The sequence below is a fragment of the Haliotis rufescens genome, unplaced genomic scaffold, assembly GCF_023055435.1.
Source record: "Haliotis rufescens isolate VD_foot unplaced genomic scaffold, xgHalRufe1.0.p SCAF_51, whole genome shotgun sequence".
Classification (NCBI taxonomy): Eukaryota; Metazoa; Mollusca; class Gastropoda; order Lepetellida; family Haliotidae; genus Haliotis; species Haliotis rufescens.
The window spans coordinates 1,300,354-1,317,212 of NW_025964235.1; the positions used below are offsets into that span (position 1 = coordinate 1,300,354).

General features: G+C 40.7%; 2 protein-coding genes across 2 annotated transcripts; one reads left to right on the forward strand and one right to left on the reverse strand.

The window, feature by feature from the left end:
- Positions 1-1,054: 1,054 nt before the first annotated feature.
- LOC124140658 lies at positions 1,055-4,531 on the reverse strand. Its single transcript, XM_046508341.2, has 2 exons — positions 3,888-4,531; positions 1,055-3,606 (listed from the first exon to the last, which is right to left on the reverse strand). Exons 1-2 carry the CDS (start codon positions 4,161-4,163, stop codon positions 2,392-2,394), a joined length of 1,491 nt encoding a protein of 496 aa, XP_046364297.2. The 5' UTR covers positions 4,164-4,531; the 3' UTR covers positions 1,055-2,391.
- A 2,993-nt stretch (positions 4,532-7,524) lies between these two features.
- Positions 7,525-15,995, forward strand: LOC124140653 (neutral and basic amino acid transport protein rBAT-like). The gene is made up of 10 exons (XM_046508332.2): positions 7,525-8,064; positions 9,346-9,519; positions 10,571-10,716; positions 11,303-11,428; positions 11,880-11,984; positions 12,263-12,351; positions 13,210-13,411; positions 13,760-13,942; positions 14,697-14,816; positions 15,168-15,995. Exons 1-10 carry the CDS (start codon positions 7,644-7,646, stop codon positions 15,507-15,509), a joined length of 1,908 nt encoding a protein of 635 aa, XP_046364288.1. The 5' UTR covers positions 7,525-7,643; the 3' UTR covers positions 15,510-15,995.
- The last annotated feature ends 864 nt before the right edge of the window (positions 15,996-16,859 follow it).

The window sequence follows — 16,859 nt, forward strand, 5'->3', positions numbered from 1 at the left end:
ACTATAAAATCGACATTAGTCCAGACGGCTGCATGCCGGTTGTTATAAGTGCAATAATCTTGAACGCGACCTTCAACCCCATTTCACCTCGCCTCACCAATAGGATCCAGTGTGATAGGTTAGGATTATCAAGGAAATATTATTTTCCTTCACTATTTTGAAACAATATCCATGATATCTAGTATCTTAGGTGCTACAGTGTATGTCGTATCCATTTCCTTATTCTGGATGATCGAAATGTTTCCGGGTATCAGGTATCAATTTCAATCCTGCGTGTCAGTCATATTTTCTCGCCAAAAAAAAAAAATATAATTTAAATTTCCTGAATTGTGTGAAGCATACAATGTCAGTCATAAAATAAATGCTTGACAACTGACATTGTATTAAATAGCCAAGTTCATTGTGTTGCTGAGTTAGTTGCAATTCTTGGTGGTGGGGAAAATAAAAGTGTTCCTCTTTTCTTTCAAATATAAAATATAATTCAACCCTACCACCCTCATCACTTGAGAAAAGTGTGACCAAGAAACATTTAATGTTTATGACTGTTACAAATGAGTGCACAGTTGGTGATGTTAACCTCCCTTTCCCTGTATGAAAATACTGATGATCCCGTGAAGATGTGGGTTAGAATATAGCTGGAATAAAGTTTAAAGTCCACACAAGACAATGGTACTTCATGTTACATCCTGCATGGTGAGATTATTAAGTTATTTCTCAAGTGTTGTTGGTTTGTTGTTTAATGCCGCACTCAGCAATATTCCAGCTATCTGACAGCGGTCTGTAAATAATCGAGTCTGGACCAGACAATCCAGTGATTGACAACATGAGCATCGATCCACACAATTTGGATAAAAAAATGCATCAACCACATCAGGGAGTCTGACCACCCAATCCTGTTAGTCGCCTCTTTATACGACAAGCACAGTCACCTTTTACGGCAAGCATGGGTTGCTGAAGACCTATTCTACTCCGCATCTTCATGGTATTCTCAAGTGTATCATATCAACAGTGATCATTTAAATGTGTTACAAGGAGCATGGTGACAGGACAACTCAACTGTTATATCTCATTTAATGAGTCAAAACTAGTGGTTAAAGTCCCAGACTGATTGTGTATAGGGGAACACAAGGTTTAGTCACACCATGGACTAGTGGCTAAAGTCCCAGACTGATTGTGTATAGGGGAACACAAGGTTTAGTCACACCATGGACTAGTGGCTAAAGTCCCAGACTGATTGTGTATAGGGGAACACAAGGTTTAGTCACACCATGGACTAGTGGCTAAAGTCCCAGACTGATTGTGCATAGGGGAACACAAGGTTTAGTCACACCATGGACTAGTGGCTAAAGTCCCAGACTGATTGTGTATAGGGGAACACAAGGTTTAGTCACACCATGGACTAGTGGCTAAAGTCCCAGACTGATTGTGTATAGGGGAACACAAGGTTTAGTCACACCATGGACGAGTGGCTAAAGTCCCAGACTGATTGTGCATAGGGGAACACAAGGTTTAGTCACACCATGGACTAGTGGTTAAAGTCCCAGACTGATTGTGTATAGGGGAACACAAGGTTTAGTCACACCATGGACTAGTGGCTAAAGTCCCAGACTGATTGTGTATAGGGGAACACAAGGTTTAGTCACACCATGGACTGGTGGCTAAAGTCCCAGACTGATTGTGTATAGGGGAACACAAGGTTTAGTCACACCATGGATTAGTGGCTAAAGTCCTAGACTGATTGTGTATACAGGAACACAAGGTTTAGTCACACCATGGACTGGTGGTTAAAGTCCCAGACTGATTGTGTATACGGGAACACACAGTTCAATCACATTAATTTTGCTTCAGTCGCAAGAATCTATGTGAATATAACATTTATGTCCAGTGAAAATTATGTTATTTCAGCACTGAAGACCTATGCAGAAAATATACATTCAGCAGGTATAAAAGTGCTACATGACAGAAACATATACATATATATACACCAGTTGAAAGTAGAGCTGCAAAGCGCAATGTGAAAAGTAGCATGTGCAGGTCAGGTTTCATTCAAACAGAAAATACAACAGAAATCTTCCTCCCTAAACCATTACCAGGATTACAACCTCTAGTCACGTGAATGGACTTTAGTAATGGTATTACAGCACACACAGACAGTGGTATGATCTCTGAGTACTTAATGATATTACTGCCATGTGTACATACAGGCTACATATGCCATGGTACAGAAATATTGAGAATTCAAGGACAAAACTGGTCCTGGTCACACACTAGACCACCAAACAATTCATTATATTCATTTTTGAGATATGAAGCACACTTGACACAAGGTCATTTCAGAGTGATGATAATTGCATAATTAGTTATGTTTTGGATTATCCTCTTGAAATGACCTTAATGTGTTACCATGGTTACAAGTGGTGGCTGGAGGTTACTCAGTGCAGCACATATATAGAAAATCTTGGAAACTTGTTCACTTCTTGTGAGGGGAATGACACCTTGTAAGATCCGAAAATGTTTAATTCGCTCTATTGCCTTTTCAACATGAATACGCAAGTTTGCAATTTTTCTCATACTCTCAACCTCTCTTTCAGTTAATTTACAGTTCTTTTCCTTCTTTGGTGGAATTATCAAATGGACATTCTTTGAACACAGTAGATCTGCAATCTGAAATCCTTCATCTGCGATTACTCCATCGTCACTGTCCAACCCATTAAGAATTCCACTCTCTTCAGTAATCTGTTTGTCAGAAATGCTTCCTGACCAAAGGTCACTGACGTATGTGACGACTCCCGATGGACTAGTTCCCACCAAAACCTTCCATGTCCTGAGCCTTTTGTAATCCGAGTATATCAGAGTTCTGTTTCCCAGTGAGTCAGGAGTTTCAGTATACACCTCAGTACAAGCTATGACAACTCGCGTGGTTGGGTACGTTGACTGACAGGACTCTGGCATGTTAAGTCTCACAGTTTCTTGTGATGGCCAGTATATTTGGAAACTAAGGCCAAAATACATTTTGTCAATCCAAGAATTGAAAATTGAACTGACAGCTGAAGCAGATACCCGAAACCGCTTTGCCAAGTCCAACACCAAAAGGCCAAGACGTAGTCTCATGAGCACCATAAAAAATTGATCCTTTAGAGTAAGTTCATGGGGCTTTAATTCATGTTTGTTTGTATCAGAATCTTCAGTAAGTTCATCAAACAACACAGTGAAGCTGTTCTTGTCTGGCAAACCAGTATAAAACATCATCTCTGCATCAGCAAGGTCATCCACAGTGAGCCAAGGCCTGTGACTGTTGCTGTGGTCGGTTAAATGGGAATTGTCGGTCATGCTTACAGGAAAGTTTGTCTGTGTACATGCATCTTGTGCACATGGTGTAACGGTTACTTCCTGATGTCGGAAGTCTGCAACTGTTCTGATGTCCTCTGTGTCCAGCCTGTCCACGTAGTCATGCATCAGTACCGATACGTCAAGGCGGGATAGGGAGGAAGGGGACATCAGTCGGGGAGGGGACCTGCGTCGGGTGGCCTCGGTTTCACTATCAGTTGCTGAATTCTCCTGTTCTTCATGTGCAGCGTCAGGTGTGACAACATACAGGTCCTGTAACTGAAAACAGCAATCCGGACAATGGTGCTTTATTTTATTTCAATGACAACATCAACACTGATTGATTTGGATTGTGAATATTCTTCCACATCATGAAAGAAATTGCCAATGTCAGTATAACTTTGATCATAATCATAACATAGTTGGAACTAGTTGTAAATAATAAATCAGTATTTTTTTATGGAATTTATGGAATTATTTCAAATAATTTAGCCCTAGATAAGATAACGTTCGGACTACGAATAGCATTTATTAATCGTGTCAGCTGATGTAGTATTTACCTTGGTACTTTTGAAGACTTTGTGGTGGAATATGGACGGCAGATTCACCTCGGAGGTAGGTCCTCGTCTTCCCTCGAAGTGTTCCGAGCACAACCGGGTCCAGGATCTCACTGTGAAGTTTGTCCTACCGAGTCTACATGACCATATACTCTTTAACTTACGATTCCTTGAAGAGTTTCCTGAAGGAAAACGATGTAAGCTTACGGTCCTGCCATGCACTACCTTGCCGCTATAGTTGGAGCAGCCCACCACACAACAGTACGTCCTTCCAGACATTGTGTCTTCTTTCACTCATCAAGTTCTAAACGTAAAACCGCCAAGCGCTCCGGAAGTGGCTTAGGCTGTGGCCATAGGAGTGAACTGCCACTCAACTGCCTGTCTGCACAAAGCCCTTGCGTAGCGTGCGCAACAGAGACAAGGGACCAGTCCACGGCGGAGAACGGTGCGTTTGTGTTTTCCATTGACAGAAGAGTTCTGTCTTGTCGCGACATTCTGGAAGAATATATAGATCATATAGTGATTTCATTTGCATGAAAAAAATTACATAGGAACCTTTTCAATTGCAGTGAATCCTGATATATTTACAGCCCCGAAATATGCATTTCTTCAAAATTAGAATGAAGTCGTTATTGAAGAACAGAACATCGATTTTTTTTCTGTATTTTAAAAAGTAATTTACAATGAGAAGCAATCATATATAGGTGCCCTTTATCTTATAATCTGTCAGTCCAAGTCGTTTGTTTGGGTTCTTATCATGAAAATTTGCAACAAACACACACAGGTGGCCGAACTTGTGATGACTAGTTTCCATCTGTCGTCTTTCCCACTTGTGTTTATACGTGATAGAAACACGCAAGGCGGTAGATAACTGGACGTTGGTTTGTTGTTTAACGCCGCACTTAGCAATATTCCAACTATATGACGGCGGTTTGTAAATAATCGAGTCTGGACCAGACAATCCAGTGGTTTACATCATGAGCATCGATCCACACAGTTGGGATACATGCAGTGACATGCATCAACCAAGTCAGCGAGCCTGACCACCCGATCCCGTTAGTCGCCTCTTACGACAAGCATAGTCGCCTTTCGCGGCAAGCACGGGTTGCTGAAGACCTATTCTACCCCGGATCTTCACGGGTTGATCCAATTGGAAAGATTACTATTTTTAAATCTATTTGTATTACCAGAATCTAGGTTGTAAATAGTAGGGAAGATAGATACAGAATTCTCAGTCATATCTTTTCTTTCCGAATGAGTGAGCGAGCGAGCGAACGAACGAACGAACGATTGAACGAACGAACGAACGAACGAACGAACGAACGAACGAATACTTCACTGTCTAGGTTTGAAACATTACAAACGGATGTGCACCAGAAATCACCATCGATAGCCGCCAACATTGCCTCATTAATTACATAACGCAGTATATTGCCACGTGTTTCAGGTAATGAAGGCGGACGTGCAGGCTACAATATGTTTATCTGTTTAAAATATTCTATCTAAAATCAAATGATTCCAGTGAAATTAAATTTAGTTTTAATGAATTTAGAAGAATGATTTTCATCAACAACAAATGTACTATCGATTTTACACATTTTGCACAACGTTGCTAGGCGGATCAGAATATATAGCAAACTAAGGCCACACCTGACTGATTACTTGGTCGGCGGTTTCGTTGTTTCCCATAACAAAAATACATCAAACATGCTGCATGGCACATTGCCTCACATATTGCTGATATGGTTTAAAAAATCAGATGTCGAATTATATCTATTAACGTATAATATCTACATATAGCTATAGTCATGGCTAATGCATTGATAGATAGTGTATCTTGATCAGTAATTATTCGACTGAAACTTGTACCGTTTACATTTCATACATATTTATTGAAGGATTTGTAGTTTAAAAGAATGATTAAAAAATGTCCAGCTCATTACTTTTGACCAAACCTCCGACAAACAACTAATTAGTTTAGTGTGGCCTCAGCAAATCATGGCGCGGGACTATGTGCGCGGTTGACAAGGTGTGGCGACAGATGTCGTCTCGCCAGATGCCGGCATATTATAATGCGGTTATCGTGTAGGGCATGCGTAGACAAGACGGTGGCTGGCCCAGAAGGTTGGGCAGTAATGCTAACAGTTCAGTTTGTTCATGTAAAAAGGAGTTGTTTTTTCGTTCGGTTAAGTCACAAGATTGCTCGAAAATGATATCTTTGTTTGTTAATCCGATTTACCGCATTTTCTGTGCAAGTAGCCTAAAGGGGAGATTTGGTATTAGTGATCTCCGTGACCTTGATGAATAGTCAGTCAATCAAACGTTATTTAACAAAATAAGGATAATAGTAATTTAAACCTCTCTCTCTCTCTCTCTCTCTCTCTCTCTCTCTCTCTCTATATATATATATATATATATATATATATATATATAAAGAAGCGACGTTATCTTTGATGCCAATGCAGTTTTTCTCAAGTTATGTAACAGCTCCGACCTAGGTCCCGAATCCCCCACACTGAGGGGGGCACGGGTGGCCCAGTCGTCTAAGGCGCCGCGATTCGCTGTGCAGAGTTGCGTCCCTTTGGCACGCCAGAAACCTATGATTGTGGGTTCGAATCCCGGTTCGCCCCGATTATGTTTCAAGGTTTGTCAGCACCATACCCGTGCTCGTGGGTTTCACCGAAGTGGTAAACGTCTGAGACCTGCATCACTTCGGGCTTTCCTCCCACATTAAGCTGACACGCCGTGATATGACTGGAATACTGTTAAAAGCGGCGTTAAACCCAACTCACTCACTCACTCACTCCCCCACACTGATCACCATGTCCGGTTGCCAAGGATGCGACAACACCCGTGCATATAATGTCAGGGAGTTTCGTGTCCTGATCCGTGTCCGTTTCGAGGAAAGTCAAACATACATACAGGATATACACAGCTACAGGATATACACAGCCAGTACATGTACAAGGATATACACAGCCAGTACATGTACATTTGTTTTTGCCTTCTCGTGATCGGATGTCATTCATCAGGACTTTGAGCTGTCCTTTGTATGCCGACATTTTACATCGTACGACCACGTGTATTAGCTGTGGAAGAAACTACCCCTTCATAAACACACTCACTAACAGCTGAAGTAGACCTACTTATATGTAATAGCCCAAATTGTCCACGAGTATATTCCATATCAATGGCCTATAGTTTCTGTAATTTACGGTAATACACACGAATGTAAAGCTTCACATTGTTTCTACCATTTCAATATAATCTTTTCCCAACAACGGAACGATTTTAATATCAATGCAGTAGAACGTGCAAATGTTGCATCATAAGCCCGTGGCAAATCCGGTATCTACCAGTCAGGTTGCCGGTGCAGGACACAAAACAGTCCTCGCAAAGTACATGTACCTATTTCAAAGAGGGGTGAAGGTAATACCCAGTTCGTAAATATTTACCTTATTATGCATATCATAACATTTAATAAGTATAGTTAGTTATACAACACATTCCAAAATATAATAATAACAGCAACCACACAAAAGAGAGAAGGTTTGTCATCGTAATAACATCGTAATAATTGGTTTGAAACCTATACCCCCTACGAGATAATGGCATGGTCCATTCTAAAGACCCGGATATTCACCTTCGCAACAAGTGTTATATTTCATCAGACACAAGAGACGCGTGGAGCGGAAACTGCTGTTATCAGAACGCTTCAGAGAACTACAGTTTTGTATTTGATAGATAGATTTTGCCAAAATGTCGGACGAGAATACAAATCACGATGAAAAGGTACCGATTAAAGAAGCTGATGCTGTAAATGCCGAGATCGACCTTGATGACTCGAAAGCCAAATTTCTGAATGGCGGTAAAGGCATGGACGAGTCCCATGTCGAAATTGAAGTTCCCTCTGAATCCAACGAATCGTTCTCTGGCCTAGGAAAAGATGAATTGATGCAGTATGTGAACGATCCATTTTGGAAACGACTCCGAATCATCTTGTTCGTACTCTTTTGGGTCGGCTGGTTAGCGATGTTGGCGGCAGCCATTGTCATCATCGTCCTTGCTCCTCGCTGCCCTTACCGCCCCGACCTGAAATGGTATAACAAAGAGGCCGTCTACAACGCATATCCGAAGAGCTTCAAGGACTCTGATGGAAACGGAAAGGGAGATCTCGGTGGTAGGTTTTGAAATCCCCTTTTATCTATAGATCAGAGCTTAATCGAATTACTTTCATCGAAATGTAATTTTGCGCACCCACGCACCCCCCATCTGTATCCGCCCATGATGACCATAGAGTGTTGCCCTGTTATAGACATAGACAACTAGACTACTAGATCTATGTAAATTCTTAGCGGATACTAATTACATTACATGCATGCAGGATACCCCAATTTGCAGGGTTAGAAATTGGCACTAGTCCTATAGTCCTTGCCAAACTGTCCAATGGTAAAGGTATCATAAGGACTAGTAGAAAATTGCCATTTTTAAGAGTTTTGCTATATGTTATCATTATAAGGACTAGTGGACAAAAACTGTTAAGATTCTAACACTGATTTGAGCTTTAGGGTTTACTCAGTAAGTTATATAAGGGTATTGCGACTCTCTACATCCTTTGGCCTTACAGGTGCTAGGATCCAATAATTGCAGTGATAACGTTCCTTTGCAGTGGGTTGTCAGTACTATGTATGTACACTTTACCATGCTCTGTAGCGATGGAAACTGTTATAGTCCACTAGTCCTAACATATACATGATATAGCAAAACCCTTTAACCCTCAATAATAGCAAATTGCGACTGGCCCTTAAGTTATGATACCTAGCTAGTGGGCAATTTGGCAAGGACTATAGAACTAGTGCTAATTTCTAATGTTGCTCTGGTTCACTTAAACTATGTTCGAAACTTAGTACTTAGTAGGGTCCTTGAGGGTTGCTCCCATGGTGTTGGAATCTAGGACTCTAGTCTGTCTCACAGTCCCTGAACCATATTTTTTCTCTTCCACCTGTCCCATCTGTTATCTAAAGCTCTTAATGAACATGATGAAGCAACTCTAGATTTTCCTCAGGTTCTTAATCTCCCATCTCAACATGCTCAATGGGGCTCCTTTCTATTTTAGTGGAGTTATATATTTCTATCAAAATTTTATGTTTTCAGAGACTAAGCATTAGTCAGCTTGAACCCATAAATCTCAAATATTCAATATTTGGCTTATGACAAGGACCCATTGACATACAGCCTTAATTTCAAACATCGTTAAGTGAAAATAAATCTGTAACATGCTTCACTTCAGACATTTATTAACACGACTAAAGGGACATGCAGTAATGCTGAAGTACTGGTCAGAGCCGTGTAAACTCACTCTTTATAAATGGCCTTTTAGTAAATATACCACATCGAAGACTTATCAATAAACTTGCTGACATACTGCGGACTCATCAATTGCCACGTTCATCAAATGCAGGTGTCCAGTCCAAGTCATCCTACATTACTGATGCCGTTGGCGCTAAAGTCATTTCACTTGGATCCATCTACAAGAAAGACACCGGAAATGGCATTATTGATCACAAGGATGTTGACCCTACACTTGGCTCAATAGAACAGGTGGATGCCATGTTGGCCTCGTTCAAGAAATCAGGTAATACTAATTACACAAGTCTTTGAATCCTCATGCTCGTGTTCACCACAAAGTTAACTGTTTGTGATGTCATATGAAGTGTGAGGTGGTCGATGGTGTGTTGTATTATATTGAAATGGATAGCGGGATAGTCTAGTGGTTAAAGTGCTTGCTTGTCATGTCAAAGACCTGAGTTCAAATGCTGTCATGAGAACTGATACAAATAATGTTCCAAATGTATAAAACAAGGGTAGGTATGTACATGATTTAGGGTCTTCTACTATGTTGGAGAACTGCTGCCAAGTTAATGGTGCTTTATGTTTTGTGTTCACTCTGTTATGCCAGGAATAGTGAGGTCGCTTGAATTAGGGCCAGAAGGGTAATCAGAGCCATATAGTTTCCTTTCAGACCACACAGGATGGTGACAGTTTGTAGAGCCCATGCTTGGTGTCAGATAGCCTGATATAGCTGAAATAATGTAGTACTGCTAAAAGTGGGGCATAACCATGTTACGTTATAAGATGACATGACCTGAAATAGTGTGCCAAGGTGGTTGGTAGGAATTCGGCCTGTATCACTTGCCCAACTTCAGTTCCTTGCCATGCTTTGTGATGGGAAGGGCATCAGTGGTACTAAAGGCTGCATTCCTTTGTCAAATGATCTACCAACTTCAAGAAACTAAGAAAGAGTTAAATACATTAAAAGAGAATGATACTTTTGCACCTAAAAAGCAACAATGGTTGTAAGAGATGACAAACAGGATTAGGTGGTCAGGCTCGCTGACTTGGTTAATGCATGTTGATCATATCATCGACGTCAATCACTGGATTGTCTAGTCCAGACTCGATTATTTTCAGACCTTCGTTAACCAACCAACAAACAAATTGTATGATATATATTGTAAGTACTTGTAACAATCAAGTTACTGTTATAGAACCAATGATTGATTAGGAAACCTCATCCGATACTTAACACTAGTAATTTAGTAGGACCCCATGAATGACATACATGATTGTTCCTGCCATGCTTCTTCTTCATTTGTTACCATGGTTATATTTTTTCTTTTCTTTAGGTGTTAAGATTGTCTTGGACTTTGTTCCAAACCACACAAGCAAGAACCACACCTGGTTCTTGGAATCTAAGAAATCTAAGGATAACAAGTTTTCCGACTACTACGTGTGGGCTGATGTCAAGAATGGCGGACCTCCAAACAACTGGGTAGGAACTTGTACCCAACACTGATTTCATATTTTTCATTTTATTAAATTCTGCAGGTGTACAAAGAGTCCATGAAGGAGAAACAATTTAAAGACAATAAACATCCGCTAAGACACAAGATGTTCAAAGCAGGGAACAAGATATTGGTGTAACAGTTTCGTTTTGAGGCTAAAAGTACCCCTTTCGTACCCTTTGCTTTTAGCCTTGTCCTACCCTAAACTATGAATTATTTACATTAATAAAATATCACAGAGGACAATGCTCCAGTGACATGAATCATTACTGTGTAGCAAGACTTTGCTGACCATAAGAACAATGCTTTCAATTTACATATTATTAGAATATCCATTACTCAATGGTACAAGGTCTCTGACTGGTTGCTATGTTAACACAAACTCAACTTATTTTATTGAACGATCTTTGCAGGTTCAGACAGAAACTAAGGATACAATCAACATTACCCTTTTTCACATGAAACAACTTTTTTTTCAACTTTAACCCCACTGATTGCTCCAATGCTTCAATTCAGGTTGGCATCTCTGTTCAAAGAGTTTTCCTGTCTGATCGTCTTCTGTTTGTGTTCCAGAAAAACGTGAATGGGGGACCTGCGTGGAACCTGGACTCAACCCGCAACCAGTACTACTTGTGTCAGACTGGCCCCGAGTACCCCGACCTCAACCTGGAGAACGAGGATGTGGTGAAGGAGATGACGGTCAGGGTCTATTCTACTCTTTACAGCCAACTGTGTTACATGCTTGTTATATGGTTCATGATATTACACAGGACTGAGAATTTTCTGTGGATTTTGTTACGCTTAGGACCACTTTTTGATACATGTCATTACAACATGTGCCTAAATCATGTGGTCTGCAAAATTATATGGTCCCCAGACCCCATGTAACTTTCAGTGTTTTTTGAAAAAAAACATTCTCATGATTTTGGTTTCTCTGGACTACACCAGCGAACATTTAGGACCTGCATTAGTGGTTTTCTTCTGTCAAAGTTCTTAAAACCTGTTCACTCACTCATTTTGAGTTCAACCAATAACATTGCATAACATGAATGAAAATAACTGCTGTGTAAGTACTGTGAGAATTGTATTGAAGGGTTTGCTTGTTTATTGTTCAAAGATTCATTTAGACACTTTATGTTTTACTTTATAGGAAGTCTTGAAATTCTGGCTTAGCAGAGGAATTGGGGGCTTCAATCTGAAGGATGCCAGTCTGCTTGTGGAGAACCTCAACACAACTAACCCAGATGATGATTCGGTAAGTCAGGAACAGGAAAAACTGAAGTCTATGTATCCCCTGAAGGGATTTAGAACAAGTTTACATTCTGAAAAGGAGTTATGTTGTGTGAACGTTTTATAACTATCATCTGTTTCATTGTAGACTCAGGCAGTGAACTGTTTTGGCTTGAATATGCTGAATGCGGTACTTTAGTTGAATGTGTCCAGTGTGTATAAATGCATGGCTCAGATGCTGAATATAAATGCATCACATCTCCTGAGAAGCACAAACAAATAAACTTTCCACATTTGTTTCAGACTCATGTCAATTACCAAGGCAGCATCCCTGTGATCCAGGCTTTCCGTGCCACACTCAACGCATACTCCGACAAGCCTGGCAGAGAAAGGTATGCTGTTGGTCTTTGTGGGAGCATAAGCTTCTCTGTTGCTGTGTTAACTATGCGTTAGAATTAGAATATGCCACTATCCATTAATCAGGATGAGAGCAGAGCTTTAGATTGGTTTGAACACCTGGTTTATGTGGCCCTTACCTGAGGCAGGTACCAGCAATAGCAAGCAAGGGGTCCTTTACTCACAATAGTGCGTCATTTCTAAGGGTGTGCAGAACTTCAATTCATACCTTAATGTATCAGATTGCTTCTGATTTCAAACTTTAGAATTATACAATATATCGTGATGCATATCGCAATACGGCCTTGTGCATCGCAAAATATTGTAATACACTTTAAACCTCCAATACCTTATCCTAATCTTTTGTGGATGAAATGGCATTCCTAGTTTGCTAATGACATATGTTGAGCTTAGCACACTAGTTCTATGGATCTTGGCCAGTAGGAGATTGATAATCAGAATTATCGTTGATGAGAAGAAATATTAATGATAATCGATATGAAAATTGTGTCATCAATAATATCTTATATAAACTGTTGTGGTGAAATAAAGTTTTAGTAACAAAGCAGGCTTGTTTTTGTACTCTGCGGAAGACAGAAAGCAACTGATTTTGTTATACGTTCAATGTCCACAAAGTAATCCACTCACCAATGACATGAAATATTTTGTTTTGTCGCTGAGCTTTTGTATATTTGCTCAAAGTTACTTCTCCGATATTTATTGATAATTGATCAATATTTAGATCTATATTGATAGCCAGCACTAGTTTTGAGCTGTTGTTGTCTGCCAGTTAGGAAGCTGTGTCTCTAATGTCCCTGCAGCGTCTGTTCATAATGCTCTGTATGTATCAACAGGGTGCTGTATGCATCTATCGCTGGCGCCACCAAGAACCAGACCATGGCATACTATGGCACTGCTGACAAACCGGGCCTTCACATAGTGGTCGGAAATGGCCTGGTATCGCAACTCTCCGCCTCCTGTAACGCAGCATGTATGAAGAAGGTGCTGGATGATGAGCTGTATGAGGATAATGTCAACAAGTGGCTGGGATGGATGGTAAGCTATGTCCTTGAAAGTGGGACTTGAAGTATATTGAGGATCCTGTATTTGAAGTAATTTGGTTATTTCAGCTTTTGCCCAAGAAAACTATTCAATTATTAGTCCAGACGAGACTGAAGAAAAATATCATAAACTCACAAGCCAATATGTCCTCATGATCGAATATTTTTTGTTGCACTGTTACTGTTGAATGCCGTCTAGATAACAGCTGATACTTTCTCTGGCCACAGACCCAAGGACCAGTAGTGATCAACAAAAGTGATATTGCAGTAGGAAACCTCCAACACAAAATACATTTTCAGTTTTTTTCCTTCAATATGTTTGATGTTGTGTTCCTATTTGCAGCTGAGCAATGGGGAAAGCAGCCGTGTGAGCCAGAGAATGGGTGTCAGAGAGGTTGCAGCCATTGTGATGCAGCTCATGTTGCCTGGGACGCCCATCATGTACTATGGAGATGAGGTCGGCATGAAGGACGGCACCTTCACCACCACGGCCATCTCCGGGGTCAGCACAGATACGATGGAGTTGGTAAGTGGGAGTTGTTAGCTTGGGGTCAGGTTGTTAATCCTTAGGGCTACCCGAGTCATGGGTCATGGAAGGTTTTTCTGAACACTCTAAACATTTCTCCAGACATTGGAAGCAGTGAAGGTGTAGTTTATATGCATGTTCATAATGGACTCGGCAAGTGGGGATTCTGGGTAAGAAAATTGGTCTCCAGCAGCAACCTAAGCTGGTGGGAAGAGGCAACTAAATGGATCGGGGTGTCAGACTTGTGTCATCATCAATTTACGAACTGCTATCATTGCTGAGTTTGGCTTTTAGACAACCATCAAACCAGTCAAACCATATTGTACTGACAGGATCAAGCACATTTCCTTTTGTTTTCCCTGGTAATCATTGTGTGATGGTGTCTTTATGGCACGGTTGTCATGGTTACTGATATGGAGCGTGCAGTGGATTTTCAATCCATATTGCCAATATGTAATTTAGCTTGATCAGCATCATAAACTAGGGATCTGTATTCCTTCCAACAATGCTCTACCACTGACACTTCAGAATAGGGAGTGTATTGGCATGATTCAATACATTGTCTGTATAACCCTAAACTTGCACTGACTGTCTCAATCCCAGGATACCTGTTGGGTAACCATGATAACATATTGTGATATTTGTTGAAATTGTCAACAGCATGGTGCAAGTACTTCTACTGACCTATTGATGTCAGCACAGCTGACAAACTCTTTAAAATTTTATTGGAATGAATGTCACTTTTTGTTCCCAGAGTAACATGAAGTACCGCACCCCCATGCAGTGGAATGCTGGACCGAATGCCGGCTTCACCGCCTCCAACTCCACACCATATCTGCCCATTAATGATGGGTACAAAGAAAACAATGTGGCAGTAAGTAGCAGTGAATTGTAGTTGAGTGTGTACAAGAAGATGGCTGTTACTCAGGATACATTCGACTACAACATCCATGTACTGTGTTACTTGATAATCATGAAAATACCTTTAAGTCATTCATATCCTTTGTATGCTTGTACTTCAAGAAATTTGAACTAGATTCCAAAAGAGAACTTGTTTGTGGTGTGAGTGAAAGTATTTTGTCACTAACTGTGAGCAGGAACTTGTTAGGACAGAGAAAATACTGTGTCTGAAATTGATGTGTACATTCACTAATGCCAGTATTTGATGTATGTTTTCTATGTGTGTACAGTCAAACCATAATGTAAATTCTCTATTTTCTTTCAGTCTGAACGAGCACACTTCAGGAAAAACTCTGTGTTTGAGAAGGTTGATGAACTGATGAAACTGCGTGGTAGTGAATCCCTTCAGTTTGGTAAGACCACCACTGGCATTGTCAGCGACATGGTCTACTTCGTGCGCAAGGCGGAAGGCTTCCTTGGCTATTTAGTGGCCTTCAACTTTGGAGCAGATCCTGTCAGTCATCTGTTTAAGGGGGATCTGTTCTCGGAGACGGGGACTGTGATGTTCCACTCGCACCAGGAGACCAGTCAGGAGAAGATTGACATCGGGAACACATACTTAGAGTTACGAGGAGGGGAAGCAGTTATCATACAACTTGATGGTTGACGACTGTAGACGATGTCTTGTTGAGATTTTAGAATATCATGCTTAGTTCAACAACTAAAATACAACCTTGATATTTTCCTTTTATGATTCACATATATCAGGCTATTCATATTTAAGTTGTATTAACTTATGTCCAGAATTTGTTTATGGCATTTATGTGAATTTGTTGGCATTAAAAACATACAATAAATATTGATGAGAGAAATAAAGGCCACCATGTCCTGGTCTACTTGTTCACTCAGAACTAGAAGATCCTTACATGTTGTGATGAGTGAGTGCCTTGAAACCCATACCAGTTGTTTTGTGTGTGACAAGAGGTGTGAGATACAACATATATGCCTCAATGTATGTTCTTGTTAACATTCCTGGCCATTACAGTTAATGAACATACCCACCAGTAAATGATATGTGATCAGCGGCATTTTAGTTGTTATTTGAACTACCAAAACCTGAAATCCAACCCAGAATAAAAAACTTTGAAACCTATTTTTTTATTGAGTTTTCTTTGGTGAGTGATTGTTTCAGTTTGAAAACAAAGGAATAGATGGTGATTTACCAGTTATCAGTTTAGGTCATCTGATTGTAAAGGCACCAATCCATTGCCTCAAGTACACACATTTCCACCTAGAGAAGAACTTCCCCTGGAACACAGCCTGGGGAGCTACAGTCTCCTGGGATAGTCTCATGGGGTATATGTGTACATGTTCTATCCAACATGAACATGGGGTATATTGCCACATATTTCCCCTGGAACAGACTGGGGAGCTACAGTCTCCTGGGATAGTCTGATGGGGTATATGTGTACATGTTCTATCCAACATGAACATGGGGTATATTGCCACATATTTCCCCTGGAACACAGCCTGGGAAGCTACAGTCTCCTGGGATAGTCTCATGGGGTATATGTGTACATGTTCTATCCAACATGAACATGGGGTATATTGCCACATATTTCCCCTGGAACAGACTGGGGAGCTACAGTCTCCTGGGAGTCTCATGGGGTATATGTGTACATGTTCTATCCAACATGAACATGGGGTATATTGCCACATATTTCCCCTGGAACACAGACTGGGGAGCTACAGTCACCTGGGATAGTCTCATGGGGTATATGTGTACATGTTCTATCCAACATGAACATGGGGTATATTGCCACATATTTCCCCTGGAACACAGACTGGGGAGCTACAGTCTCCTGGGATAGTCTCATGGGGTATATGTGTACATGTTCTATCCAACATGAACATGGGGTATATTGCCACATATTTCCCCTGGAACAGACTGGGGAGCTACAGTCTCCTGGGATAGTCTCATGGGGTATATGTGGACATGTCCTTTCCAACATGAACA

What these genes read in the sequence shown, in the direction of transcription:
- LOC124140653 (XM_046508332.2), top strand. Translation starts at nt 7,644, where the DNA reads ATGTCGGACGAGAATACAAATCACGATGAAAAGGTACCGATTAAAGAA. An exon ending in CGGAAAGGGAGATCTCGGTG is followed by an intron (nt 8,065 to 9,345) that starts GTAGGTTTTGAA and finishes CATCAAATGCAG; the next exon opens with GTGTCCAGTCCAAGTCATCC. An exon ending in GCGGACCTCCAAACAACTGG is followed by an intron (nt 10,717 to 11,302) that starts GTAGGAACTTGT and finishes TTTGTGTTCCAG; the next exon opens with AAAAACGTGAATGGGGGACC.
- LOC124140658 (XM_046508341.2), bottom strand. Translation starts at nt 4,163, where the DNA reads ATGTCTGGAAGGACGTACTGTTGTGTGGTGGGCTGCTCCAACTATAGC. An exon ending in AAGTCTTCAAAAGTACCAAG is followed by an intron (nt 3,607 to 3,887) that starts GTAAATACTACA and finishes TGCTGTTTTCAG; the next exon opens with TTACAGGACCTGTATGTTGT.